This window comes from Orcinus orca, chromosome 5 (assembly GCF_937001465.1).
Source record: "Orcinus orca chromosome 5, mOrcOrc1.1, whole genome shotgun sequence".
NCBI classification, from domain to species: domain Eukaryota; kingdom Metazoa; phylum Chordata; class Mammalia; order Artiodactyla; family Delphinidae; genus Orcinus; species Orcinus orca.
The window spans coordinates 142709073-142735678 of NC_064563.1; the positions used below are offsets into that span (position 1 = coordinate 142709073).

General features: G+C 48.0%; 1 protein-coding gene across 3 annotated transcripts; it reads left to right on the forward strand.

Moving 5' to 3' along the window:
• Positions 1–6149: 6149 nt before the first annotated feature.
• ETS2 (ETS proto-oncogene 2, transcription factor) lies at positions 6150–24872 on the forward strand. Of its 3 annotated transcripts, XM_004264564.3 has the most exons (10): positions 6152–6438; positions 10467–10538; positions 13758–13869; positions 15255–15374; positions 15692–15892; positions 17404–17487; positions 18516–18740; positions 19552–19815; positions 21648–21766; positions 22671–24872. In XM_004264564.3, the coding sequence occupies exons 2-10, from the start codon at positions 10467–10469 to the stop codon at positions 22884–22886; spliced, it is 1413 nt and encodes a 470-aa protein (XP_004264612.1). In that variant the 5' UTR covers positions 6152–6438; the 3' UTR covers positions 22887–24872. The 3 variants fall into 3 exon arrangements, with proteins under 3 accessions (XP_033274206.1, XP_004264612.1, XP_049565713.1); XM_033418315.2 differs by lacking the exon at positions 15255–15374 and having other exon boundaries at positions 6150–6438; XM_049709756.1 differs by lacking the exons at positions 6152–6438; positions 10467–10538 and having other exon boundaries at positions 14416–15374.
• The last annotated feature ends 1734 nt before the right edge of the window (positions 24873–26606 follow it).

Sequence of the window (26606 nt, forward strand, 5' to 3'; positions counted from 1 at the left end):
AGGACCGACGACATAATTCGCAGAGCCCTCTGCAAAATGGAAGAGAGCCCCCTATTTTTAAAAAGAAGTATTAAGGGAATTCCCCGGTGGTCCAGTGGTTAGAACTCGGTGCTTTCACTGCCGAGGGCGCAGGTTAGATCTCTGGTCAGGGAACTAAGATCCCACAAGCCGAGGGGCATGGCCAAAAAATTACAAAACAATAAATAAATAAATAATTTTAAAGTATTAAGAATTTCAAGGTGGAGACTGGGACCTGGTCCCTTCACTGTCCCTTTCTCCAGGCGTGGAGGGGGAGGGGTGTGTCCCTGCTAGTCAGCTCTGCTTTGTTTTGATTAAGGGGGTACATGAAGGGATGTTCCTTTGCTAGGAGAGCTGGGGTGCCTCATGCAGCATTCTGTGAGAATCTTCCAGAAGATGAGCGCAGCTGGTTAGCCCCCTTGACAGCTGCGAGTGGAGGGTGGGCCCTTCTCCTCACCCTCAACCAGAAGCAAAGAGGCATGTTCAAGGAGACAAGTCCGGCATTTAGAGGTAAAGCAAGCATTAGCTTTAATGAAAAGAGGTGATTTACATAACGGCTATAAACAAGAGGTGCTAAAAACCCAGTGGGTCTGAAATAGACACCAAAATCCATAAAAGCGAAGAAGTGGGGGAAAAAATCTTGCAGCAATTGGAAAGCCATTCCTCAAAAGAAGGTGAAACAGGAGGGAAGGGGGCAGGGCACAACCTTTAAAAGAATGACATACCAGTTGAGGATACAACGTAAACTGCTTAGAACCAACTAGGTCCAAGGTGGCAGAAGATTCAACTTCCAGGGGACCTTAAGACTCATTATACGCTCATTATACGCTCATCAGCACATGCTAAATGACATGCCCACAGGCGCCATGACTGTTCCAAGGGTAACCCTAAAAGACTGAAAAGTAGGCGGTGGCCCAATTCTTGGAAATCCCCACCCGTTCTCCAAAATAGTTGGCGTAATCCTCTCCCCCTCATTAGCCTATGAAATTACTCAGCCCATAAAAACTAACCACCCATATTTCGGGGCATCTAGCCTTTTGAGATGGCCCACCCTCTGTCTGCGGAGTCTGTCTGTTTCACTCCCCAGGGCCCTTCTTGCCTCTTGAGATAGACCTCATTCTGTCTATGGAATGTGTATCTCTCTAAATAAATTCACTTCTCACCTATCACTTTGCTTCTCGTTGAATTCCTTCTGCGCTGAGACATAAAGAACCTGAGTTTCATTAAGTCCTGCGACCAGGTGTGCAATCTCAATTAAAAGACAGTGAGTTCGGGCTTCCCTGGTGGCGCAGGGGTTGAGTCCGCCTGCCGATGCAGGGGACACGGGTTCGTGCCCCGGTCCGGGAAGATCCCACATGCCGCAGAGCGGCTGGGCCCGTGAGCCATGGCCGCTGAGCCTGCGCGTCTGGAGCCTGTGTTTTGGCTGGGTTCTAGTCCTGGCCTGTGGGTTCAACTTCCAGCTTGAGGTGTGCGGTTTCAAATGGACATAATATAAATATCCCGTTTTAATGATTTATTCATGTGTTGCTTATGTCTGTTACATTATTGAGCTTTAAAATGCTAATCCAGGTCTTATGTTGTCACCTAAAGTGGCATGAGAATTAGCCTTCCTTAATCTTTTGCTGGACTGACAGGTACAATAGAGACTAAGTCTTCATTTGCGCGAGGACTAGCAGTTCCGCGTCCAGTTTGCAACACAAATAATCAAGTTGGTGCTCGAAGAATCCTTCAGCCCAGTGTGTGCTGTGGGAATCATTTTGTGATTCAGAAGAAACACACACAACTCCAAAGTCCTCTATCTGTACAGGTCTGACTCACACTGCAGACACATTTATTTAGGGATTATCAATCCTGCAGAATACAGCAGGTCCCTCTTACTATTTTTGCTGTTCAGACTTGCCTAAAGCATGTCATCACGTAGTTTAATATCACAGCGGATTTTGAAGGTGGTTTATATACTCCAAGAGCACCGCCTTATAAGGAAAAAATGACTGTGTCAGGGAGGCAGTGGGGGCAGTAGGTCTAGACTGAGGCCCCAGGCCCACCAGGAAAGAGTCCTATGACCGTTGGCAAGGAATTGATCCTCCTTGGGCCTCAGTTTCCTGGTAAAAACAGGAGTTGGTCTCACTTATCAGCTCTGAAGACTTTTCCGATTTTAAAATTCAGTGTTTCATTCCCTGGTCTCCTGCTACCAAAGGCAAGAGAATTATAGTGAAACTGTGAGCTCCAATGGACAGCATTGGTCTTTGACCTTATTCCCTACTGTGAATCAAAATCCTGCTTAGAGTGTAGCAGAAGACGGTGATCAGAGGCGGCTGAAGGGGATGGCAGGACCAACTCTCTGCGGACCTGTTGCTTGTTTATCACAACCTTAGACTTAATTATGTGCCAGGCATTGTTCTAAGTACTTAAGAAACTTTAACTCACTTAATCGTCACACAACTCTAGAAGAAAAGCAAGGCTATTATGCAAACTTGACAGAGAAGGAAACTGAGATCCAGACAGTTTAAGTAACTTGCTGGGGCCACAGCTGGACAGCTAGTGAAGGGCTAAGCTGGGATTTGACCTCAGGAAGTCTGACCCCACAGGCTGCCCTTCACAGGATAAGATCACAGGCTCTATATCTAGTTATCCTGCCTTCACGCCCCAGGAAACACAAGGGACCAATGAGGCTGTCAAAAGCAGCTGAAGTTAACATAGGACATTAGGAGAAGTTTTTGACCTCCCGCGGGTAGTCCCATATTGGCTGTTCCGAGGAATCTTAAAGAAAAGGGTAGAAACTACCTGCTCTTGCATAGTGTGGGACCACCCTGTCGGGGGGAGGGGCCTGGGAGGCTGCTGGATGACCCTAGCTTGGCCTGGATTCCAGGAACCAGTGCCAGCCCGTAGATGGGCACAAGGAGAGAGCAGCTGGATGGTATACACGTTGTGCGCATATTGGCTGTGTGTGGTGGGAGGAAATGGGGGAGGTAATAAAGTTTAATTTCATCTGCTCCTTGACCCCAACATGCATCAGTGGAATAACTACTGACGGTCATGACCCTGTGACTGCAGGGTGAATGGTCAGCAAAGGAAATGTAGGTGCCAGAAAGATATGCATGCATTAAATTATTTCTATCTCTAAGTGCATTTCCCCCTCCACTGCCCAACCCCCTCCCAGGATTTCCAAAGTCTCACACTTGTGCATGATTTTTGCAGAACCGTGGACTTCATTTTTACTTCTTCAAGGGCAGGGACTAAGCCCTTACTCATCTGTCTCCTCAGCAGCTGACACTGTGTTTGCTGAATGAATAAATGATACATCTCAGACCAGATGACATCTGTTTAGCTTGCAAGTGGAAACCACCTGTATGGTTTCCACTTGCAACTGTATGTTGACTATTGATTTGGATTTCAAGATAAATACAGACGTGTTTCTAAGGAGAAGTTTTTGTTGTCGTTGTTTTTACAGGATAATTTGGTAAGCTAATCATTTTTAATAATTACGTCTGGATTCTAAAGAACTCTGTCTGCATTTTACCCTCTAGACATTTACTGTTTATAATGCATACATTCTACTGTAATTTCCTCTTTCTTCTTCTCCTCTATGAGCTTCCCTCTTTCTTAAAGGAAGAGTTAAGACTGCTCTTACACTCAGCCTGACATGGTAAATCTGGTCATTTCTCCTGATGGGCCCTCCTGACTTTTAATTTCCTTCTAACACCTTTGACTTTTGATCTTGAAGCGCAAGGGCCGTACTTTTATTGGGTTTAATTTACTGGAAAACCCGATGTTCCTTGTGAATCAAGCCATAATAGTCAATGAATAATCACAGGCTGCAGCCAGGCTGGGTTTTAGTTCTGCTGAGTAACTAGGAAACCGACTAACAACAGGAAGGTAAAAAATGTTAGGAACCCTGTTATGGCCCCAGAACTAGGATAAGACATTTTATTATGAGCATGTGACCACCCAAGCCTAGAGTGGGATCAGCCACTGCCGCGTAGGACCCAGGGCAAGGGGGTTGCTTGCCTGAGCCCAGGGCTCCTGGGAAGGGGAACAGGGAGTGGCAGAGGCCTGGGTGGGAGTCAGGAGTACAGGCTTGTGCGTGACCCCAGCTTCCTCTCTCCAGCCTCTGCACCTCTTTCAGCTCTGCATTTTGCTCCCGGTTGGATTATTTTCTATCAGGTTTCATACATTTATATCTGAGAGGGTAGGGATTTTTGTTTCATGTATATAGTTTTTAAAGGATTTTTCATAAAATGATCCCAGAGGGGAGCTTGGAAAAAGACACTTAATAGCTATATCATTTTTAACCTCTCTCTACCATGTGCTGAACAAATTCTTTACAAATTTGGTTCTGTGTCAAATGCCCATCACAGCCTGATGACATAGGCGCCATAATCACCCTTGCTTCTACAGAGGCGAGAACTGGCCCAAGGTTTAGCCCGTTAGAGCAGAGGAAAAGTTGGTTGTCAGGAACGGACTGTCTCCAGGCTCCAGTGCCACTTCTTTTGACGTCTTTCTGCTCAGATGTGTTGGAAACGCCCCTCCCCCGACCAGCCCCTCGAGGAGTAAAGATGTCTTCCCAAAGAGTCAGTGGACCTCAGGGACTCAGGGAGCCCCTGATCACCTAGCACCGGAGACCCACGGGCAGGGGAACAGGTCCTATGGACAAGGCAGCCCCACTCCGGGCAACTGAACTTGACCTAATGGCTGTCTGTACCAAGCTTATCAGATGCTTTCAGTAGCCTGGGGGAAAAGACCCTCTATGAGTGGAAACTGCAGCCCAGATGAGTCAGTATTTTCTGCTACAGTTAAAAAAAAAAAATACTCTTTATGTCTCCATGGTAACTTACTATGGATCTGTATCCCATTTATGAAACTCCTTCTTGACCTATCTGTGATTTCTGTTCCAGGCCTGAATGTACAGGGAGAAACCATCAGAATCAGTTCAATGTGCTGGAAATATCAATCTTCCAGCACCCGGTTGTTTGAGCCGTGTAGACCCTGCCTCTGACCCATGCAATGGTGATACCCGGAGACCCTCAGGTACCTGGAAACATTAAGGTGCAGTAGTATCTCAATTATCTGGATAACTCCTGGTTTAGGGTTGCCATGGAAACCAGGAACCTTGGTAACGGAGAAGTGAGGCCTTTCCTCTCTCCCTTCACAGCACTGCAGTCCCTGAGACGCACCAAATTTCAGCCCCTGGCCTTGCCTAAGCTGAGCTATTTTATTTTATAACTACTCTTAGGAATCTAAATATTCCTCCAAAATATTGAGAATCCGACCTGAATCTGAATAGGAAATGTGCACGTTTCTAGCCAGGGACTCAAGTATTGAATATTTCCTGCTACAAATGGAAATAGGAGGTGTGGGTGATGGTTTTGATCCTAGTTAGAAGTCAGATAAACTGGAGTTGCAACCCTGAATTTCCCATTTCTATGTCTTATGACTTGGCAAGTTATTTACCCTGAGGGTCAACTCCCTCACATTTAAAGTGGGGACAATAATGCCTTGGGGAATTAGCCCAGGGAAGCTCAGTCAAGGCTGGCTACTACTAAGGCACCGCTCAGCTCTAGGGGGCGCCACTCACACGGCGGCTGTGGGAATGGGGCTTCTCGGAGCAGGGGGACTCCGTGACCCATAAAAGGGCCCATTCTACATCTTTATCGTCTCAGCGTCAGCATGACAGAATGATCAGAAATAAAAATGATCAGCAATCCTAAGTCCACGAGGAGGTCCAAGAATGGGGCCAGGATGAATCCCTTATGACCCCAAGCCCTGCGGCCACTCGGTGGCACCAGTACTACTCCAGTCCTGCCAGGGCACGTTTGGGGTTAAAGCCTCCGGACCCGGGGAAGAAACCAAAGAACGACTCTCCTCCTCAGCTCCCGGGACACACAGAGCACGGGGCGCCAGGCCTCGGAGTCCCCGGCCCAGAGCGGCCCTGGAACAGCAGGCGAGGAACAGCCGAGTGACATCAGGCGCCGAGCGAGGTCCCGCCTGAAAGGTCCGGCTCCGCCCCCTGCTCTTCTCCTCCCCCTCCCCCCCGCTGCCCTCCCCTCCCCTCCCCTCCACCCGCCCTCTGCAGTCTCTCCTCCACTCCCCTCCCTCCTTTCCCCTCCCCCTCAGCCCCTCCTCCCCTCCTCGCTGCCGTCTCCCCTCCCTCTTGTCCTCCCTTCTCCCCCCGCTCCTGAAGAGCGCGCGGCGGAGGGGACTAGCCGGTTACTTCCTCCAGCGGCTGCGCGGAGTGCGGTGTAGCCCCAGACCCGAGCGCCCGGAGCCCGCCCGCCAGCAGCCTGCCGCCCGCCGTCCGCCGCCCATCCCGGCCTCCCAGACATCCCCCGCCGCGCGCCCGCGGCCGCGCCCGCGCCCCAGCCGGCGCGCACGGAGGAGCCCGGGCCCCGAACCGCCGGCGGCCCTGCCCGAAGAGGCGCGGTAAGAGCGGGATCGGGCCGGGCGGGCGGCCGGGGTCCGGCGGGGAGCGTTCTCCGGCGTCAGATCCTCTACCGGGGAACCCAGGAACCGGGCGGGGGACGTGGGTGGCGCCGAGGTCCGGATCCCAGGGCGCAGCCGGGACCCAGGCTGGGTGGCGGCTATCCGTAGTATTCGGGGGCCGAGCGTCTGGGATCCGGTCCGCTAGGGGCTCGTGTTCCTGGGGCCGAGTGGCTTTCGGGGCGGCGGGCAGAGCTCGGAGTGGGCCCTGCGGTGACGGGCGGAGCAGGCTGCGAACTTGGGCCGCGGCCCCGGGGTCGCCGAGGTGGCAGGGGCGGGCGGGGCGCGCCGCTTGTTTCACTTGCTTTTGTTTTAAAAGGAAACGCGGGCGTGGTAGGGGGGCTCCTGCCAGTGGGCGCCCGGCGGACCTGATTTCGCGAAGGGGTGGGGGACGCTGGAGAGGCGCGCCCGGGTTTGCGGGGAGGACGCCGGGCCCGGGAAGATCTGGGGTGCCGGGCGCCTGAAACACCTGGGAGGCTGCGGCTTCCCGAAAACGCGCCGATCCCAATCCCCCGGTCACCTCCGCGGCCAGGTCCGGGGCCCGGCCGTGGCAGCGGGCGAGGGGGCCGGCTGGAGGGTCCTGCGGCTCCAGTAGGACCCCCGCGGGCGCCCCAGGACCTCTGGGTCCGGGCCCCTCGGTCCTGCGAGGCGAACATGGGGAGCCTGTCGGAAATGGAGATGCGGGTGCACAAGGCTGACTTTATTTTCCCGTTCTTAGAGCATTTTGGATGAAGGGGTAACAGCGTTTGAGCGTGTATGGCTTTTTTTTTTTTTTTAAGCACATGAGACTTTTATATTGGTCTGTATTCGGTGTTAGGGTATCCGAAAATAGTAGTTGACCTGCTACTGCTGATTTAGAAAGTAAAGAAGTGAGCAGTTCTCTTTGGAGATAGGGGTAATTTATTTTAATTTACCCGTAAGAGATTATGTTTGTTCCGTGCAGTGGAAGCGGCTGTGCACTGTCTGCTTGCCCACATCACCACCAATCAGAGAGATAAGTCTCTAAGTTAAGATTTATTAAAATTCTGAATGATATCACAGTACAGTAAATGCTAGCTGAGTCCTGCAGGGAAATAATCAAACACTCATTTCTGGGATTAGTCATTCCTCTCTCTAGATTGATAACTTTCAAAGGAAAAAGCAAACTAATCTTCAAAAGTGCGTTTCAGGCTTGTTTTTCTTTATTCTTGCTTTTTTTTAAATTTACCTAAATAGAAACCTGTGCTCTAATCTCACATAAGCGATCACTTGTTTCCATAAGGGTACTGTTGTCCGGCAAGTTCTGCTTGTTTTAAAATTTAACCATTCTCAGCCCTTCCATTTCTGCCATTTTCCCTTTTTTCTGTTGTTCAAAAGCATCGATCAATAGGGCAACACCAAAAAGATCTAAATGTGAAATTGACTTAGGTGGAGAAACTTGGCCTGTCTGCCACCTTCACAAGCTGTGTTGAGTAAAATAAGGGAACTTTGATTAGTTATGTGTTTGTCAGAAACCATCGGTAGAGCATTTTGATTCTACATGGTTTCTACAAAACAAATTAAAATCCGGACAACAGAAGAATTCTATTCCATAGCTAGTCATTACAGCTCTTTATGTGGGAGTGGTAGACGGCCTTTCCTCCTGGTATTTGTACACAAAAATCAGGCGAGGCTTCTCCATTGCCTTCCACTTCTATTCTCTGTCCGTCTCCGTGAAGCTGAAGAATGTGGAATAAAGTCCGCAAACCAGGCAAAGACGATGGGTAGCTGACAACACCCAAGGTGTGCTTCCATTTTGGTCTCCTGTTTGAGGCTTGCTGGTGTAATCAGCCGGTGACGGGACTTAGTTCATCCGGGTCAGTGGCATAAAGTTCTACATTAAGGAGCATTTCACATCATGAAGCGTCTCGAGCAGGGGCCTAGGCTAAAGATATCTGTGTGCCATCGCTGCTCTTTATTGATGTGCTGGGAGGAGGGCGCACGCCTCATCGTGATCCTGGCTCCTGGAGGAGCTCAGGAGGTAGGGCCATACTCCCCGGGGCTTTGGTCTGCCCTGTGCCCCTTAGATGCCCCCGCAGTAGCTGTGTGATCCCTGGGCAAGATCCCGAGGTCTCTGTTGCCTCGCTGTAAGATGGTATAACATCTGCCGCTCGGGGATGTCAAGACAGTTGAGTGAGGTGGGAAGGTGTGGTGCCCCAGCTCAGGCTTCGCCCTTAGCAAGGTGGAATCTACCAGGGCAGCGATCATCAGTAGTGAGTATTGATTCTTGAGTGCAGGTGGATGACAGGATCCACCAAGTGGAGATTCTGAGCAAACGCGGTCACTTTTGATCCAGGACAACTCCGCCCCTCTGAACCCCTGCTCCCACCCCCCACCCCCAACTATGATTTACTGTCAAAGCTTTCGCGCCTCCGCTGGCCCCCAAGATAATTATCCGCAGTCTGAGGGTTTTTACAGGCCTGTCCAGTGCCTCTGGCCTCCCTGGTGGCTGGGACTCTACTCTCATAGTGCCTTTTCTAGCCAAGGGGGTGTGTGTCTGTATGCTGAGTTGTTGGGCGGTCTGTTTAGCCATAACGTTGACTATAAAGAGAAAACAAGAAAGTACAAACTCGAATTAAGTAGTTACAGGAAAATAAGCTGTTTGCCTCCGCCAGTGAGTCTATCCATTGCACAATGTTTTAATTACTCAGGGTTCTTGGTTGTAACAGGTAGGAGCCCTCAGTGGAGACCGCGGGGCAGGCAGTTAGAGGTACCCCGTGAAGCTTCCTTCTAGACCCCCAGTTCAAGGCCGTGAAGCGGGGAGGGTGGGTTACTGTCGTAGGGGATTCCCAGGTTATTTGAAAATCAGCTTTAGTTGCTCTGTTTTTTTAATCTAACACTAAGGCAGGATTATCTAAGTACCTTTCTCACTTATTAATGTTTACCTTACCCCACCAAACAATTACATTTTAGGGCCCCAAATAAGTTTTCAGTTGATTACAGCAATCACAGGTCACATATGGAACTGTCCAAATGCCCGTCACACATGCAACTCTAAGTTTTCTAATAGCCACGGTAAATGTGGTGAAATTAATTTCAATGTGTTTCAATTAACCTCGCACATTCAAAATATTACATAAACATGCAGTACATACAAAGTTAGTACTGAGATACTTTACTTTTCGCTATGAAATCTTTGAAATTGAGAGTGTCTTTTGCACGCTGAGCACATCGGAGTTCGCCCCAGCCCAGTGCCAAGCGCTCAGGAGCCCCACGTGGCTGGTGGCCGCCACGTTGGTCAGTGCAGGCCCAGGATAAGCCCAGACCATCCAAGCAAGTAAGGCAGATCTGTGATCAGAATTACTTCCTCTTGAAGAGATGCACAGCTGAGCAACACGCAAAGCAGACGTGTTTTGAGCTTGTGTATTAAACGCAGGAGGATCTAGACAACGCAGGAGGGTTTGAGCTGCAGCCCTGGTTCTCCCTTTTATCTGTTTCCTGGGCCTGTGCTTCCTCACAGCTTGGAGAGGGGAGGGGGCCTCCGAGGCAGGTCTCCCGGCAGGCTTTCCTGGATCTGGGAGCTGCGGTGGCACGTCATCCCTGCGCTTGCCCTGGAGCTCCCAGGTTGAGCTGACTGTCCCCCTTGCATAAGGGAGATAGCCCTCCCCTGCCCGGCAGCCCACACCCCGAGGTGAACCTTGGAATTGAGCATCCTCCCACTCCTGTCCTGGAAGGACCCAGGCCCCCAGCCCAGCTCACCCAGCCAGCTAGAAGGCAACTTTATCTGTATGCCTCAAATCTAAATAGAATTCAGCAGCGAATCAGCATTATTATTTAATTACTTAAGTAGCATCCCATTTGTGAGAAGAATTCCCGGCATTCAGTTTTGAATGACCTGTTAGGGCTGGAGAACTTGGGCCAACTCAGCCAGAATTAGGTGTGGACGTGGACTTGATTTGTTGCCTCTTTGACTTTCTTCCTTTCTTTTCCTTTTTCTTTTTTTTTTTTTTAAGATGAATGATTTTGGAATCAAGAACATGGACCAGGTGGCCCCTGTGTCCAGCAGTTACAGAGGGACACTCAAGGTGAGTGAACAAGTATTAATTAAAACTTAAAAAAAAAAATTGGAAAACTCAATCTCTAGGAGAAAAAACAGTGGGTTGGGTCCCAGAAGACCGGTTCTAGCCCTAGCTTTTTAATTAACTGGCCGTGTGACTCTGGACTGTTTGCTTAATCTCTCTGGGCCTCCGTTTTCTAGTCTGCAAAATGGGTGTCCTGGTGCTTGTTCAACTTGTCCTCCAAGATATGAAACCATTTAATTTGTAGATGGTGAGGCCTTTGTAGTTGCTTTCGGAGGCTCCTACCAGGTGAAAAATCCTATGAATTCTCCAGAGAACAGAGCTGGAGGAGCTATCTGTTCTGTCCCCCCAGGAGTTTTCTTGGGTGACAGAAAAGTTGTTTAAGAACTGAAATGAAAGAGCTTAGAAGAGGCAGGCGGGCCCAACTGCTGCTGCAGCTCCCGTCAGAAGGGTCAGTGCCCACCAGGATGCAGGCAGTCTGCTTCCATTGTGTCCTTCCAGGCACAACTGCGCCTGTTTATGTAAACCAAAGAACAGATTAAAGATGAAAGAGCCTTCTCAGCTGCGTAATAAACATTCTGTGTAGTTTCTGTCTCAGTCCCTTTGGGGAACATTCTTTAGCAGCACAAACTGATAATTTCCCATTTGCCTTCTACAAATGTGACAGGGAGATTTGATTGGGGTTTTTTTAGTGCTGAGTAGTAAACATGTCTCAGAAACAGCGATTTTAAATTAGCCTCCTCCTAGCTTGGTGTTTTGTATGATGATGTGTCTCTGGCATGTTACATTTTTCTCAGTGGATCAGCGTGAGGTTATCTGTCTGATAGAACCCCAAGAGGCAAAAATTGGCACAGACCTTTCTAGAGTGTCATGAAACTTATCAGACGTCAAGTTAGCGAGGTTTTCTTTTTTCTGTTCATTTTGGTCAGACGTTTTCAGTGTTGGCATGGCAGAAACCATCCAAGAAATTACGGTATTAAGTTTGAAACGACCCCTCTAGAGAGAAGACTTCTCCTATAAACTAGAAGAGTTTGACAATGCCTGTGCGATCTCTGGGCTTGGAGAAGAAACTGTCATTGCTGAAATTTGATGTGTTGAAATACGCAGCAGGAATTTGCTTGTCTTTTGGCTTCCTGGTTTTAAAAAAAAGAACAGTCAGGAGTCCAGTCAGGAAAGGGCAGGCATTTCTTAGTCACTGGGCAATGCTAGTGGGAATTTTAAAAATCTATTGGCTATGTCACCAAAATTGGCGCTGCTCTAAGGTAGTTCATAAGCTGAGATGAGGATTTCACACTCTCAGGATTGGTCTTTCCCCCTTGGGCTTTGGGCAATTGGACATCTTTGCTTTGGGTTTTGGGGAGCTGGACTGCAACGTCATTGGGACATCACTGGGTTGAGCTCCTACTTCTTATGTAATGTGTCATTCATTGTTCTGCATTTCTAAAAAGAAAACACACAAACTGTTTGATTTGTAAATGTCTTACACATTTTTTAATTGATGACTCAACAGATGGGTCATTGCATTGCACATGGCATGGGATTTCCAGCTTATGTTGGAAACATATAACCTTCACGTTTTTCTTCAGGTTAGGCAATGATGAATCAAGCCTTTATCTGTTACATGTGTCACTCATAAATGAGTCATTTTTCCTTTTTTTGACCGCACCATGCAGCATGAGGGGTCTTAGTTCTCAACTAGGGATCGAACCCATGCCCCCTGCAGTGGAAGTGCAGTCTTAACCACTGGACCACCAGGGAAGTCCCAATGAGTCTTACATTAAAGGCTATTCCATTTGTAAATGTTAGATGAGATTATTAGAAATCCTCACAGTTCCAGGCGTATCTTTCTCTGTGTATTTCTCCCCCTCTTTCCCCTAAATTATAGATAGTTTAACTTTAAACCGATTTCCTTTAGAAATCTTTCCCCTTAATAGATGATGGGGGAGGGGTGTCCTTTTCAATGCACTAAACTTTTACAAAATTTAGTCTTAAGGAATGTTCTCATATGTATTGTTATTTTCTGAACCGTTGGAATAGATAAGGAAAGACATGTAGTTTCAGTTGCAGTGTTTCATGGTAAGCATTTCAGAATAAATGCTTCAACAGAAAAAGTAATGTATTTTGTTGTTTCATTTTTCATTTTCATTTAATCACTCGCCTTTCATTTTAACTGCAGTGAACCAAGTCGTTTTTCTTATACACACAGCCTAAGCATCTCTCCCAAGTAGCTTAGAAGGCCCAGGTGTTTGTTTTTCTTTTTGTTTGTTTGTTTTTTGCGGTACGCGGGCCTCTCACTGTCGTGGCCTCTCCCGTTGCGCTCCGGACACGCAGGCTCAGCGGCCATGGCTCACGGGCCCAGCCGCTCCGCGGCATGTGGGATCTTCCCGGACCGGGGCCCGAACCCGTGTCCCCTGCATCGGCAGGCGGACTCTCAACCACTGTGCCACAGGGAAGCCCGCCCAGGTGTTTGGATCGCAGTGGTCTCTGAGTCCCTCCGGGCACTGTTCTAAGATTCTCTTGGTTTTAGGTTTGTTCACTTAATTTATTCATTTAAATTGGTTAGGCCGTTAAAAATAAGCTCCCAGTCATTCTGGCTCTGCGGTTGATGACAGGCAGACCTTGTTGTGCTGTACTTCGCTTTACTGCGCTTTTTACAAATTGAAGGTTTGTGCCAACCCTGCATCCTGAGTTTATCGGCACCATTCTTCCAACAGCATTTGCTCTCTTCATGTCTCTGTGTCCCATTTTGGTAATCCTCGAAATATTTCAAACCCTCCACCAGTGAAATGATTACAGCTCTCTGAAGGCTTAGATGACGGTTAGCATTTTTTAGCAATAAAGTAGTTTTTAATTAAGGTATGCATAGTTTTTAGACAGAATGCTATTGCACAATTAATAATGTAAATGTGACTTCTATGTGTATCGGGAAACCAAAAAATTTGTGTGACTCGCTTTACCGCAATAGTCACTTTATTTTGATGGTCTGCAACCACACCTGCAATATCTCCAAGGTAGGCCTGTAAGTGATCCAGAGTAAAGCAGCATCGTTCTGGTCACTTGGACCCTGTCAGAAGTCCGCTCAGACTGGTTGATTCCACGCGTGGCTTTATGACTGACAGCTTAATCAGGGGGTATCAGTGAGGCTGCCCGTGGACCACCTTGAAAATAGGTCATTAAGTAAGTTGAAATGTCACGTTTCAGTTTTCTTTCCCTCTGCTTTTGCAGCGCCAGCCTGCCTTTGACACCTTTGATGGCTCCCTGCTCGCTGCTTTCCCCTCCCTCAATGAAGAGCAAACACTCCAGGAAGTGCCGACAGGCTTGGATTCAATTGCTCATGGTAATTTGTTACTCAGACTTGACAAATCGAGCGTGATGTCCCTAAGTAGTTCAGTTCCTACATTATAATTCGTAAGTGGCGAATGTTGGTATCTTGAATCTTTGTATGAAAAGTCCGGTAGAGACTCAGATCTGAGAGAAGACAGTTTTCCTTTTTTATGCGCTTGGTGACTCTTGAAGTCCTCACTTGCCAGACACACCCCAGGGAGGGTGGGTGCCCTGCTGGGAGCAAACCACAGGGGTTCCCCCCCTCCCCAGCTTCTCCTTAGGATATTTCAACACTGCAGCTAGCCCCGGCCCCATCTCCCAGTCCCCTCTGCAAAGCAGACCAGTAGACATTAAAATGCACCCCAACTTTTCATCCAGGTCCTTAGCTGGATCTTCCTCCCCTACCCCGAGTTTTGGGGCAACAAATTATTCCTGCTCATCTTTACCCATCTGCGTTTGCTTCCGTAGTTCTTAACGTCCTTGTTTACTCTTTTTGTTTGTTTGTTTTTGCGGTACGCGGGCCTCTCACTGTTGTGGCCTCTCCCGTTGCGGAGCACAGGCTCCGGACGCGCAGGCTGAGCGGGGCCATGGCTCACGGGCCCAGCCGCTCCGCGGCATGTGGGATCATCCCGGACTGGGGCATGATCCCGTGTCCCCTGCATCGGCAGGCGGACTCTCAACCACTGCGCCACCAGGGAAGCCCGTTGTTTACTCTTTTTAAGGGAATAGCACGTCAAGTAATGCCTCTGAGATTACTGTGATAGAGTTATTAGTTGGAAACGTTCCAGAAATTACTTTGTCATATGAAGTAGGTGCTAGAAAATACAGCCCAGAAAATTAATTAAAACACACACACTTGCGTAAGCGTGCCATCATGTGACGGTCATTTATCATTCTTGAAATTGCCGAGGGAATCCAGAGAAGGCTGTGTTTCAATAAAAATTGACGTCACGGGTGCTAAGTGCTGTGTGTTCCTGTTATATCTGATGTTCCTTTGCTGCCGCTTAGTTAAATGGAAGTCGCTTCCAAATTAGCCATTTACAACCCCTTAAGGCTTTTGGCCAAAAACCTTGCAACTTCTTTCATTGTCGAAAATTAAGAATAGTCTTAAATAGAACCGTTATCTAGGCGTCACTGCTCTATGAAGTTTGGCAAAAAATCAAACTTGTTTTATTTTAGTTTTTTTAAAATAAGTGTAGTTATGAGATGTATGATATTTTCTCCATTGCAGTCAAAAACACAGTTTTTGTTAATATTTACACTCATCTAAGGAATGATGTGGAAGATTTGAGATCAGAATTGTTCTTCCCTAGAAGCTAAGACTCCCCCCCACCCCCAATTCTCCCTGTGTTGCTGCCAGCTTGAACTCCTAACATCCCCGTGGGGTTTCTTTTCCAGACTCGACCAACTGTGAGTTGCCTCTGTTGACCCCATGCAGCAAGGCTGTGATGAGTCAAGCCTTAAAAGCTACCTTCAGTGGCTTCAAAAAGGAGCAGCGCCGCCTTGGCATCCCGAAGAGTAAGCGCTCCTTCCTGGAGCTTTCTGCGCCTGCGCTGTACTAGACAGAGCCTTCAGGCTGCCATAGCTTGAGATGACTTAATTTCAAGGATTTGTTTAGGGCGTATTGAAAAGAGGGACAGAGCTGTCATTAAGCTGAGCCAGTTTTTATTTCAAAATCCAACCAACTGAACACTTCATCCAGCACTGCTTTTAGTGCCTCAACATCTTCCTGGGTGTCTCGTTCATTTCCTTGGACTCTGGTGCCCGTCTGGGCTCTGCGGGTAAATCAGGAGTGCTTCTGGCCTTACTGCGTCCTTTTCTTCCCTCCCCGGTAGATCCCTGGCTGTGGACTGAGCAACAGGTGTGCCAGTGGCTTCTCTGGGCCACGAACGAGTTCAGTCTGGTGGACGTCAACCTCCAGAGGTTCGGCATGACTGGCCAGGTGTTGTGTAACCTTGGCAAGGAGCGCTTTCTGGAGCTGGCGCCTGACTTTGTGGGTGACATTCTCTGGGAACACCTGGAGCAGATGATCAAAGGTACCAGTGAACGCCTGGGCTCCCCAGGCGGGGTGAGCATAGCAGGGAAGAGTGATGGGGGTGGTCATCTACGGTTGGCATTTCAGTGATGTAGGACAGATTGTCTGAAAATGCCATTGGCGTGAGTCAGCTACGTGACGGTGATTTATGGATTTTGGCTCCACTTAAGTACGTGTGTGGGGAGCATTGGCCACAAGCCAGGAGCCCTAGTCACCAAGGTGTTCAGTGTCGCCAGACGTCATGAGTTGGAGTTGGAGGCATACGTGTGGCTCAGGTGAGGAGACAGCAAGAAGGCCCGTGTTCGGAGCTCACCTCACAGAGCCTTAGGAAATAAGTCAGCCTCAGCGAAAGTGAGCCTTTGTTCAGATAAACTGGGAATTTTATAGTAACATTTCCTAAGACCAGATGGAATCCAACAGAGAATTTTTTTGTTTTATGTTTATAAACCAATGTAGAAGTAATTGATACATATTTACACACTGACATATTATACGGGACCTGGCCTTTGAGTAAAAAGAGCTCTTATATAGAAAGTCTTGAGTTCGACCTAAAAAGAGCATTGAGACCAATGTTAAAAATATATTGAGTTACAAAGGAGAAACGGTATAGTGAGGGAATCCTTCAAGTTAAAAATGTAAGAAAACAAGCCCGTGAGAAGAGTTTAGGGAAGTATTCCTCATTTAATTGATTTTAAACTCTGAGTTTCAACGTCTGTCACAGACTCAGAATCTTAAAAAGCTCTCGGGGTCGCCTGCCAGCTCTTCTTAGTTATGGCTTCTGAGGGCCAGGGAAACTTAAAGACCCTCAACTTTTCCCTGAACTTGGACACGTCTGGTCTGACAAGTTTCTGGTGAATCTATTTGCTGGCAAGTTAGACCTGTTTTGCCATTTCTCGCTGTGTGAGTCTGTGTGGGTCTGGATTTGTGGTGGGCGTGCATGTGGTTGTGTGTTTGTAGGACGTAAGCACGTACAGGGAATGCTAACCTTTTCCCTTTAAGTTCCTGGGCGTGTGTGTCCCTGTTCGGATGCCCATAGCACTGCTTTGACCTCTCTTTCTGTAACAGCGCTCACCACCCCTGGACACACCTCAGGGTTTGAGGCGATGGGTCAGAAGCTTCACCAGGGCAGGAACTGTGTCCATGTTACTAATCTGCTGTATTCCAGCCCCTGGTACAGGGGGGTACTTTGTAAGCATTTTTAACCCTTTGTCGACTACATAGATGAATACAGTACACCATCTAGATCTCTCTCGTATACTAGAAAATTCAGCTTCGCCAATAACAGCACTGAGGAGTTTAGAAGACTTATTCTAGTTATTAGAAAAATACATTTCTGTCTCTAGTGCTTTGAAACGACATGATGACATGGAACACCGTCAGATTAAGTGGGAAGTGCTAAAATGCATTTTGTTATGCTGAAATAACCATAGAACAGTAATTCAGAAAGGAACTTTTGTTCTTCTGTAGTTTAAACCTCTCAATTTATAATCTTATGTCTCCTCTATTTTTCAGAAAACCAAGAAAAGACAGAAGATCAGTATGAAGAAATTTCACACCTCAACTCAGTTCCTCATTGGATTAATAGCAATTCGTTAGGTCAGTGCAATTAATTCTGCCCTTAAGAGCTTCTGAGTCTTCCTGTTAGATTCATGGAAGGTTCGAAGGCAGAACCCGCACTGTCCCATACGGCGATCACACACATTCACAAATCCAGAAGCGCGGCCAGTCCACACAGATGTGTACTGAGAATATAACGCACACCCGCCCGATCCGAAAGTCTTAGTATTGAACAGAGAACGTCAATATCTCCTTAATAATTTTTAAAATTCTGATTACGTATTGAAATGATAATGGCTCTCTTAGGTCAAGTAAAATATTCAAATTCATTTCGCCAGTGTCTTTTTAGTTTTTCAGTGTGGCTACTAGAAAATTTAACGTCACATCAGTGACTTACGTTATCTTTGCTTTGGCCAGGGCTACAAATTGGCAATTTATAACTCAAGGGGCAGAATGGAGTGAGCCAACTGCTGTGGTCAGATTAGTGTAACATACAAAGGTGGCAGGCCCAGGAAGTGTGTGGACAGCAATACTAAATTTGCTCTGAACTTTGGGGTTTAAATAGGTGTCATGGAATTCTGTCCCCACCACCACCCCCGCGGTGGTTGACACTGGCGAGTGTAGGTTTTGGTGGTCCTCCAGCCAGAGTGGGCAGGGCAACTGGAGATACTCCCTTATGGGTTACTGGCTGGACGGCAAATCACTTCATCTGTCTGAGCCTTAGTTTCCTCAGAAGCTGAAAGATCCAGTGACCCTGTTGTCCCAAGGCTCACATGGAAGCACTTGAAAAACAAGAGATGTAGAAATACTCACATGAGGCATTGCATCCGGGGTCCAGGGGCTGCAGGCATTTTGGAAAAGGGCTCATTGACTGAGAAGACGAACATTTAGAGAAGGGGAGGACACAGTAGAAAAGTTGCCCACCCAAGCTCACAAGTCCACTGGGGTTTTGGGGAGGGAGGGCTGGAGCGGACAGACCTGCTCGCGCTCCGTTTTGAGGTGTGGAGGGTCTCTGGTCATCACGTTGATGTCACCTGACGGCTGTGCCATCTGTGGTCCTGTTGCAGGTTTTGGCGTGGAGCAAGCGCTGTATGGAATGCAGACGCAGAACTACCCCAAAGGCGGCCTCCTGGATGGCCTGTGTCCAGCATCCTCAGCGCCCAGCACGCTCGGTCCCGAGCAGGACTTCCAGATGTTTCCCAAGGCCCGACTCAGCACCGTCAGCGTCAACTACTGCTCCATCAGCCAGGACTTCCCGGCCGCCACCTTGAATCTGCTCTCCAGCAGTTCTGGTAAGATCCAGGCTTCCAAGTGCCCTTCTCAGCAGGGTTGTTGGTTCGATCCCGCAGCCACGGTGACATGAGCTCAGACATCCGGAGTTCAGCCAGTGAAGGAGGTCAAGGAGTGGTCCGTCGGGTCACGGTCCCAACAGTGGTGCTCGGCGAGCTTACTCCTAACGTATCTCAGGTCCCAGGCACTGGGGGTGCCGGGTGAATGACACAGTCCTTGCTCCTGTGGCCAGAGTCGTCCACGCAGTGGGCTATTGCGGGAGGCAGTGTAGGAAGGTGACAGATCTCTTTGTACGGGGATGCCTATGTACTGTGCGTGAAGCTCAGGTTGGATTTTTCCATATTCACCCCTGTGTGACAGCCACCCAGATTGACATGGAGAGGGTGCCAGCACCCCACAAGGCTCCCTCACGCCCCCTCCCAGTTAATAGCATCCCCACCCTATCATTGTCCTGACTTTTATCACCATAGTTTTGCCAGTTCTTGAACTTGACGCGGGTTGTGTTTTCTCCTGTGTTTGTCTTTTGCTCGCATTGTGTGTGCCTGAGGTCCGTCCACGTTGCTGCCCTTTTCCTTGCTGTGCAGCCCTCTGCTCGGAGCTGCATCCTGCCGTTGATGGAAGATGCGATTGTGTAGCATATGTTTCATAAGGAATAAGCAGCTCTGTTTCAGGGCATCGTGAAAAGTCTGGGTGATTCTGAACCAGCAGGGCGAACACTTAAAGGGGGCAATGGCGATGATGCTGCCTCCGTGGGTGGTAGCACCAGACGTGCTGTTGTCCTGGAGGGTCAGAGTCCGTTGTTGTCTCTGCCAGGGAAGCCCGGAGACCACGACTCCGCCGAGACAGGCGCCGACAGCTTCGAGAGCTCGGAGTCGCTGCTGCAGTCCTGGAACAGCCAGTCGTCCCTGCTGGACGTGCAGCGGGTACCGTCCTTCGAGAGCTTCGAGGACGACTGCAGCCAGTCCCTGGGCCTCAGCAAGCCGACCATGTCCTTCAAGGACTACATCCAGGAGAGGAGCGACCCGGTGGAGCAAGGCAAACCAGTTATACCTGCGGCCGTGCTGGCCGGCTTCACAGGTGGGCGCCACCCCGGGTCCCCGTCCCCTCCCCTGCACCCGCCCAGCCCTGCACCCGCCCTGTTTATCAAGGGCGTTTCTCGCTGGACCACATTGCGTTGACACCCCACGTCTTATGCGTGGGGTGTAATCCTGAACCCAAGCGAGCTGTCTCCCTGAATTCAGAAAAGGCCAAATTTGCTGCTCCCTCACCTGGGATGTGCCCGGCCAGTGCCTAGAAGAGCAGCAGCAGGGGACTCGGGCCTGTGGAGGCTTAAGCCCTGACTCAGCCACGCCAGGAATTTCAGAGAATGTAAACTGGCTGGGGGAGGGGCAGCAGAGCCAGCCTCCAATAACCCGGGGACTGTTTACCTCTGCTTGCTTCTCAAATCCATCTTATTTTGAAGGTTTGGGTAAGAGCTATTCTAGGCCGGGGACAAATATTAAAGCTGTTTTTAGAACCAGATATTTCCAGTACTTTAGCGAAAATATCAGAAAATTTTTTTCGTTGCTTCATGTGTCCTTAAATGTGCTTTTTTTTTTCTTCATATTTTGAACATATGGGGCCATTGGGGATTTAAAAAAAATACCTGCTTTAAAAAAATCCAATAGGTTAAAATAAGAATACGTAGACACCCATTTTTTTTCCGTCACATAAAACGAATAGCCGTGAAAAAGTGTTAAAATACTCAGAGAGTGTGGAAACTGCTGTAATTTTCATACATGGGCATCAGGGCCTGATAAGAAAGTAAACAGACATGGTGTTGGTGGTTTTCATTTTAATATTAGTTACCGTTCATTGCCTGCCAGGTCAGTGTGGTAGGCATATGGTCAGTAGACCCTAGGACAGCCTAGCCTGGGTGGTATTAACCCATTTTACAGGTGGGGAAATGGGCTCAGAGGAAGATAGCTGTCTGTGGTCACAAAGGTCACACAGCCTTATCAAACGGCGCTTGGATAAGCGTGTGATCCAGGGCAAGGCACCCAGCTGCTGAGCCCATCTTATCCTTCATCTTTAAAATATTGATACGGTGATACTTCACAAGGTGGCGGCAGTTCTAAGTATTAATCGAGAAAAGGTATATGAAGAGCACTTTGCAGAGCATATACCTCGTCAAATAGAGGCGGTGAGGCCATGGCTACAACCCCAGATGCCCCAGTGACCACTGAGTAAAGCAAGTCTTCGGTTAAGCAATTTGCCGATTGTCATCTGGCAAGAAAGCTACGCATGGGATTCGGAGAATGACACGCCTCATCCTGTGTTGAAAGGCTCCTTCCACCGCCTGCATCCCTGTCCCACTGGGTGTTTCTAGAAATAAACCTTGAAAGTTATTACATAAGGAACAATTAAATAGGGTGAAGAATTTTTTTTTTTTTTTTTTTTTTGCCGTACGTGGGCCTCTCACTGCTGTGGCCTCTCCTGTTGCGGAGCACAGGCTCCGGACGCGCAGGCTTAGCGGCCATGGCTCACGGGCCCAGCCGCTCCGCGGCATGTGGGATCTTCCCGGACCGGAGCACGAACCCGTGTCCCCTGCATCGGCAGGCAGACTCTCACTGCGCCACCAGGGAAGCCCTAGGGTGAGAAATTTTGATGCCAAGAGTTGGTGGCCCAGAATTTTTTTTTTCTTTTTTTCCAAAAAGACCAAACCCAGCAATCAGGGGCCCAGCGGCCTCTTTTTCAGGAGCAGGGGGCGTGGAGGAAGCCCTCCAGGATTGTCACCAGCACCCAGAGTCACGCCTTCACCTTGGCACTCAGTCCAGAGCCAGGTCTCACATTCCTTGGTTCAGTAGAATGATTAAAGCCATGCTGTATTTTAAACCTAGAAAAACATAACCCACCCCCTTTCCCCTCAGGAAGCGGACCTATCCAGTTGTGGCAGTTTCTTCTAGAATTGCTGTCCGACAAATCCTGTCAGTCTTTCATCAGCTGGACGGGGGACGGATGGGAGTTTAAGCTTGCTGACCCCGATGAGGTACGTCCAGAACCTGGGAACTTGCTCTCCAGGCTCTCAAACCTGATTCCATCCCATGGGGTTCACAAATCCAATTCTCTGGGTGCAGGAAAGGGGTCACCAGTATACAGACGAGAGCACTTCCACAGGAGGCGTGCCTGACTGTCGGGAAATGTGGAGTCTTGTTTCGCCGATGAACAGTTTATAGTGTCCCCTGTTTACGCACACAGCCCCAGGCAGGCTTCACCACCCTGCTCTGTCATCTAGTTAAAAGGTGAAAGTTGTCAACTGAGGCTCTCGCCTGATCATCTGAAGATGTTTTAGGAAATTTGCCTTTTCCCTTGGAGGGACTGAGCCCGCTCCTCGGATGAGGTTGGCAGAGCTGCTCCAGCCCCATCTGGAGGAGAAAGCCGAGGGCAGGTCCGATACCAGCCCCTCGAGGACAGTGTAAGGGGGGAGCCCGTGGTCTCTGGTACCAGTAGAGTGCGTTCTGTCACCTCCCCAGTATCCTAGGGCAGCAGAAGCACTGAGGGATGCAGAATGTCCTGAGGTCCTGATTCCCCTCAGCAGCTGTGGACATGGGGGTCAGAATTCAAACCCAGGAGGTGGGTGGGACACAGCATTTCCCTCGTCTCAGGACCTCCCTGATTCTGAACCCTTGGCTCCTGGGGGTTTTGCTGAGTGAGAGGCCTCCGCAGACGGAACTTTGGGTGGGGTCACCTCGCTCTCGCATCAGCGCCTCCCTCCATCCCCCGAGAAACAGCCGGGGGGATGCAGAGCCCTGGCATGTGCACAGAAGCAGATGACACCTCTGTGGTCCTTACGTAGTGGTCAAGTGAGCATGCATCCGAATCATTGTTGGGAAAGTGATGCACTTTTTCTTAATTGCCAAACTGAATGGAACTCTTTTCCATCCGTCCCACAGGTGGCCCGCCGGTGGGGAAAGCGGAAAAACAAGCCCAAGATGAACTACGAGAAGCTGAGCCGGGGTTTACGCTATTATTACGACAAGAACATCATCCACAAGACGTCGGGGAAGCGCTACGTGTACCGCTTCGTGTGCGACCTCCAGAACTTGCTGGGCTTCACGCCCGAGGAGCTGCACGCCATCCTGGGCGTCCAGCTGGACACGGAGGACTGAAGCCGCCCGGGGCCGGAACTGGGGCCATGGGGACGCATCCAAGGACCCTGAGAGGCAGGATCAACGCATCTGGGAACGTCTCCAAGAAGCAGCGGCCTTATTTCATCTGGTACCGCGGTTCTCTGCCGAAAGCAGCACAGTTTCTCGCTTCTAACTCCTGCTGCCAGGAACACGCAACTTAAGATGCTGTTACATTAGAATGGCCCAGAAGAAGCACCAGGCAGCCGTCCTGGCTCTGGGAGGGCTGTGTCGTGACAGGATCGTTCGGGCTGTTGGGTCTTCTCAAAGGAGCGAGCATCTTGTGGACACACACTTTTGGATTTTCTTTTGCCTTTTGCAACCGGGAAACGCCAATGCCAAAGAGGTCTCTGGTTCAGAGGGGGAAGAGAGTGCAAGGAAACAATCATGCCATTTCAGAAGTTAGTTTGTATATATGACTGTAATCTTATAATTGTTATCAAAATCCCCTAACAGACCTATTTAACAGAAATTGTATATTGTAATTTAAAATAATTATATAACTATATGTGAAATGAGAATGCAGACGGCATTTTGCAATGTATTCCAGTTGTCAAGAGCACAGGTGGCATTTTGCAAACATTTAATCTGCCAGGACAGACTAAGAGAAGTTGTAAAGTGTGTATTATTTACATTTAATATACCTACAGGAATGAGGTCTAAGAGGGTTAATTCCTGTTTTTTTTTTGTTTTGTTTTGTCTGGGTTATCTATGGCAAGGACTTTGTACATTTGGGGATTTTTATAAGAAACTTAATGTTATTATCTGGGGGCCCATCTGGCCTCTCTGCTTCTCCTTTAATTGTAATGTAAAAGCTATAAAGCAGTATTTTTCTTGATAAATGGCATATGTTTTCCATTTCTATGCATGCCTTTAAATCAGTTTATATACAAAACTTATTTTTGAGTTCAACTGTTTTTCCCCCAACAACGAACCTCCCCTTGACCAGCCATTTCCTTCCCGTGCCCCAAATTATGCTGTTTGATTAAAATAAGAATACTATTTTTGGAAATATGCGACTCCTTTTCAGAGATCAGGAGGGATTTATGTAGCAGCTATTTTTACTGCAAAAGTAATTCACTGGAAAAAAATGTAATTTGTAAAGAAAGTTTTATTTTTACCTCAGCTCCACGTACAGTTGACGTACAGAGCTGAAGGTGCAGGGGGAGGGGAAGCTTTATTAAACCTCTTGAACGTGAGTAAAGCCTGATTTTCCCCATCTTCTTTACCTGTCGAGTCTCAGGCTTTCTGGATACCAAGCTGCTCCTTTCTGCTTAGTGTCCACAGTTTTATTTTCTTGGACGCAGAATGCCCAGAGGCAAAGAGAGGACCAACAAGATGGGAAAGAGAAGGGATTGGGGTTGTTCCTGTGAAGAAAACATCTTGATCGTGATGGAGACTTTAGTAGTTGTTTCAAAGGAATCCCTGGTTCAGCCTGTGCCTCCTGCCTTTTGTAAATGATCAAGTCAAGTCGGTTTCAAGGTTGGACAGCCCTCACTAGCAGCATGAGGAGGTACTAGGACCATCGGTGACATCTCTAAAGAAGAATCATCCGTGCGATGAGACCAGGGGCTTGGGTGGTAGGGCGAGCGGGGCAGAGCAGAGCTGGAAGGGGCACCACACAGTCTCAGAACCCACACAAGACTGTATTCCAGTATCACTACGCACAAGGTGTTTATCTCTCAGACATCTGTTTATAACATCAACAGACATGGGACTGGGAACATCTTGCTGCCAAAAAGAAATCTTAGCTATTGGCTTATTTTATATGGGGTTTGACCACGTGAAATTGCCAATGTGTGTGTGTTTCATCTACGAAGTTGGCAGTTTTATGTGGCTTAACCCAATTGTTATGGAAAATCAAATCCATGGTAAACCTTTGGCGTGGTAATGAACAGGACTTGAGTATAAAAGTTTTGTAATTCGGCCTTTTCTTTCTCAAATAATAAAGTATTTTGTTTATATAAACTCCTCCTTGTAAGGGTCCTCATTCTTCATCCCCACCGACCCCCCGGCGTGGAGGCGGTGGAGTCAGGATGCTGGGCTCAGAACCGCCGGACACACACCTGCTCAGTCCCTCAGAATTACATCTCCCTTTAACTGATTTCACACACCCATCCCCTAGTAAATTGGGACCAAGCTGGAACCAACTGTGAGCACTTCCTGAAGGAATTCCCCCAAAGTGTTCCTTAAAGCGAAAAATTTTCAAGAAGAGATTAAAATAGAAAAATACAGGGGTCTAGTCTTTGCCAGGGGGTTGGCCGAGATAACAAGAGATTTTAGGATGTTTCTAATAAGAGCATTGGAGTTTGAAGTTCAAGGACTTTTGTAACTGAGACCTTGACTCCCCTGGAGTTCTGATGTTGCCGAGATGACTTATCATAGATGAGGCTGGTGGTCCCTAGGACACCTCTTCTCAAACTCATTCTTGGACCACCTTTCTACTCTGCAAAATAAGTGAGGATTCTAAAAACTTAGGTAGATTGTATCAGTGGTGTGCTGAAGCCGGCTTGCCACGGGCTGGCCAGAGCAGAAGGTGAGGGCCTCTCCCCAGCTTTGCATCAGCGAGGTATTAGCAGCTCAAACTTGTTTGGGACGAGAGTAAGTTACACCACTGAAACCAGCAAACGCTACAAGTCAGGGCTTCCCCCACCAACCCTTCTCAGGGAGCAGGTTATTAAACACTTACTAGCACACCACTAGTCCTCAATGTTAACCATATTAGAAATTAAAACAAGTTTAAAACTATGATTCATTTTTGAAATTACATCTATGTTAATATTTTATAAAAAATAACTTTTTCCCAAAAAGCGAGAACAGCACTATTTTACATGTTTTTAAATCTCTTTGATGTCTGGTTTAGTGGGAAAGAGCTGGATTCCTATATTGGCTTCTGCATCAGTCTGTTGGGATACATTTTGAAGAAAATCAGGCCCCACAGGGATCTGTAATTGGAACAGGCAAGCGTGTTTTATAGCGGTTTCACATAACTGGATATTGCTTTATACTACACCTAAACTGACAAATGGTAGTTTCTTAAAGATAAATTCCAGTTGGCCTATGAAACCATATCAATAAACTTGCCTATGTTTACAGTAAATTCCATTGGTCCATCCTGCGCTTTGAATGGGTCTTTTACCCATGTGTGGGTTTGTAACATGCATTAGTCATTGGAAAACACTGCTTCAAAAGGTTGACTCATTTCAACATATGATATCAAATGATCACATCAGTTACTCTCACCACCAGTTTTACCAGAAAAGTCCTGAGAAGCTGTCAAGCTCCCAGTGGCAGATACAAATTTTCAAAAATTCAAACTTTCACTTGAAAGCTCAAATTTTATCATCAGCAACAAATATTCAAAGTTGTTCTTTTGGGAGTGACAGACTGATTTCATTTACTTTTGGGGAGATACCTGCCAAATACCCAAGTCTGAATAAACATCATTTGTCAGTTGGTCTTTCAAATACAAATGGCGCTTATGAATGAAATGGTTAGTTTAGCTTGCAACTCAAATCCACAGCTGCCTTTCCCAGGACAACTAATCTATCTCAGTAGCACCAGACCTTCTGTGTACTTTCCCATGTTATTACCCAGAAACTAAAAAGATGTGTCTTCACTTATTAAGAAAATTTTTACTGCTTCATCAAGGACATTTTTTAAAGGAAACTACTATTTTTTTCCTGCATGTACATGATGAAG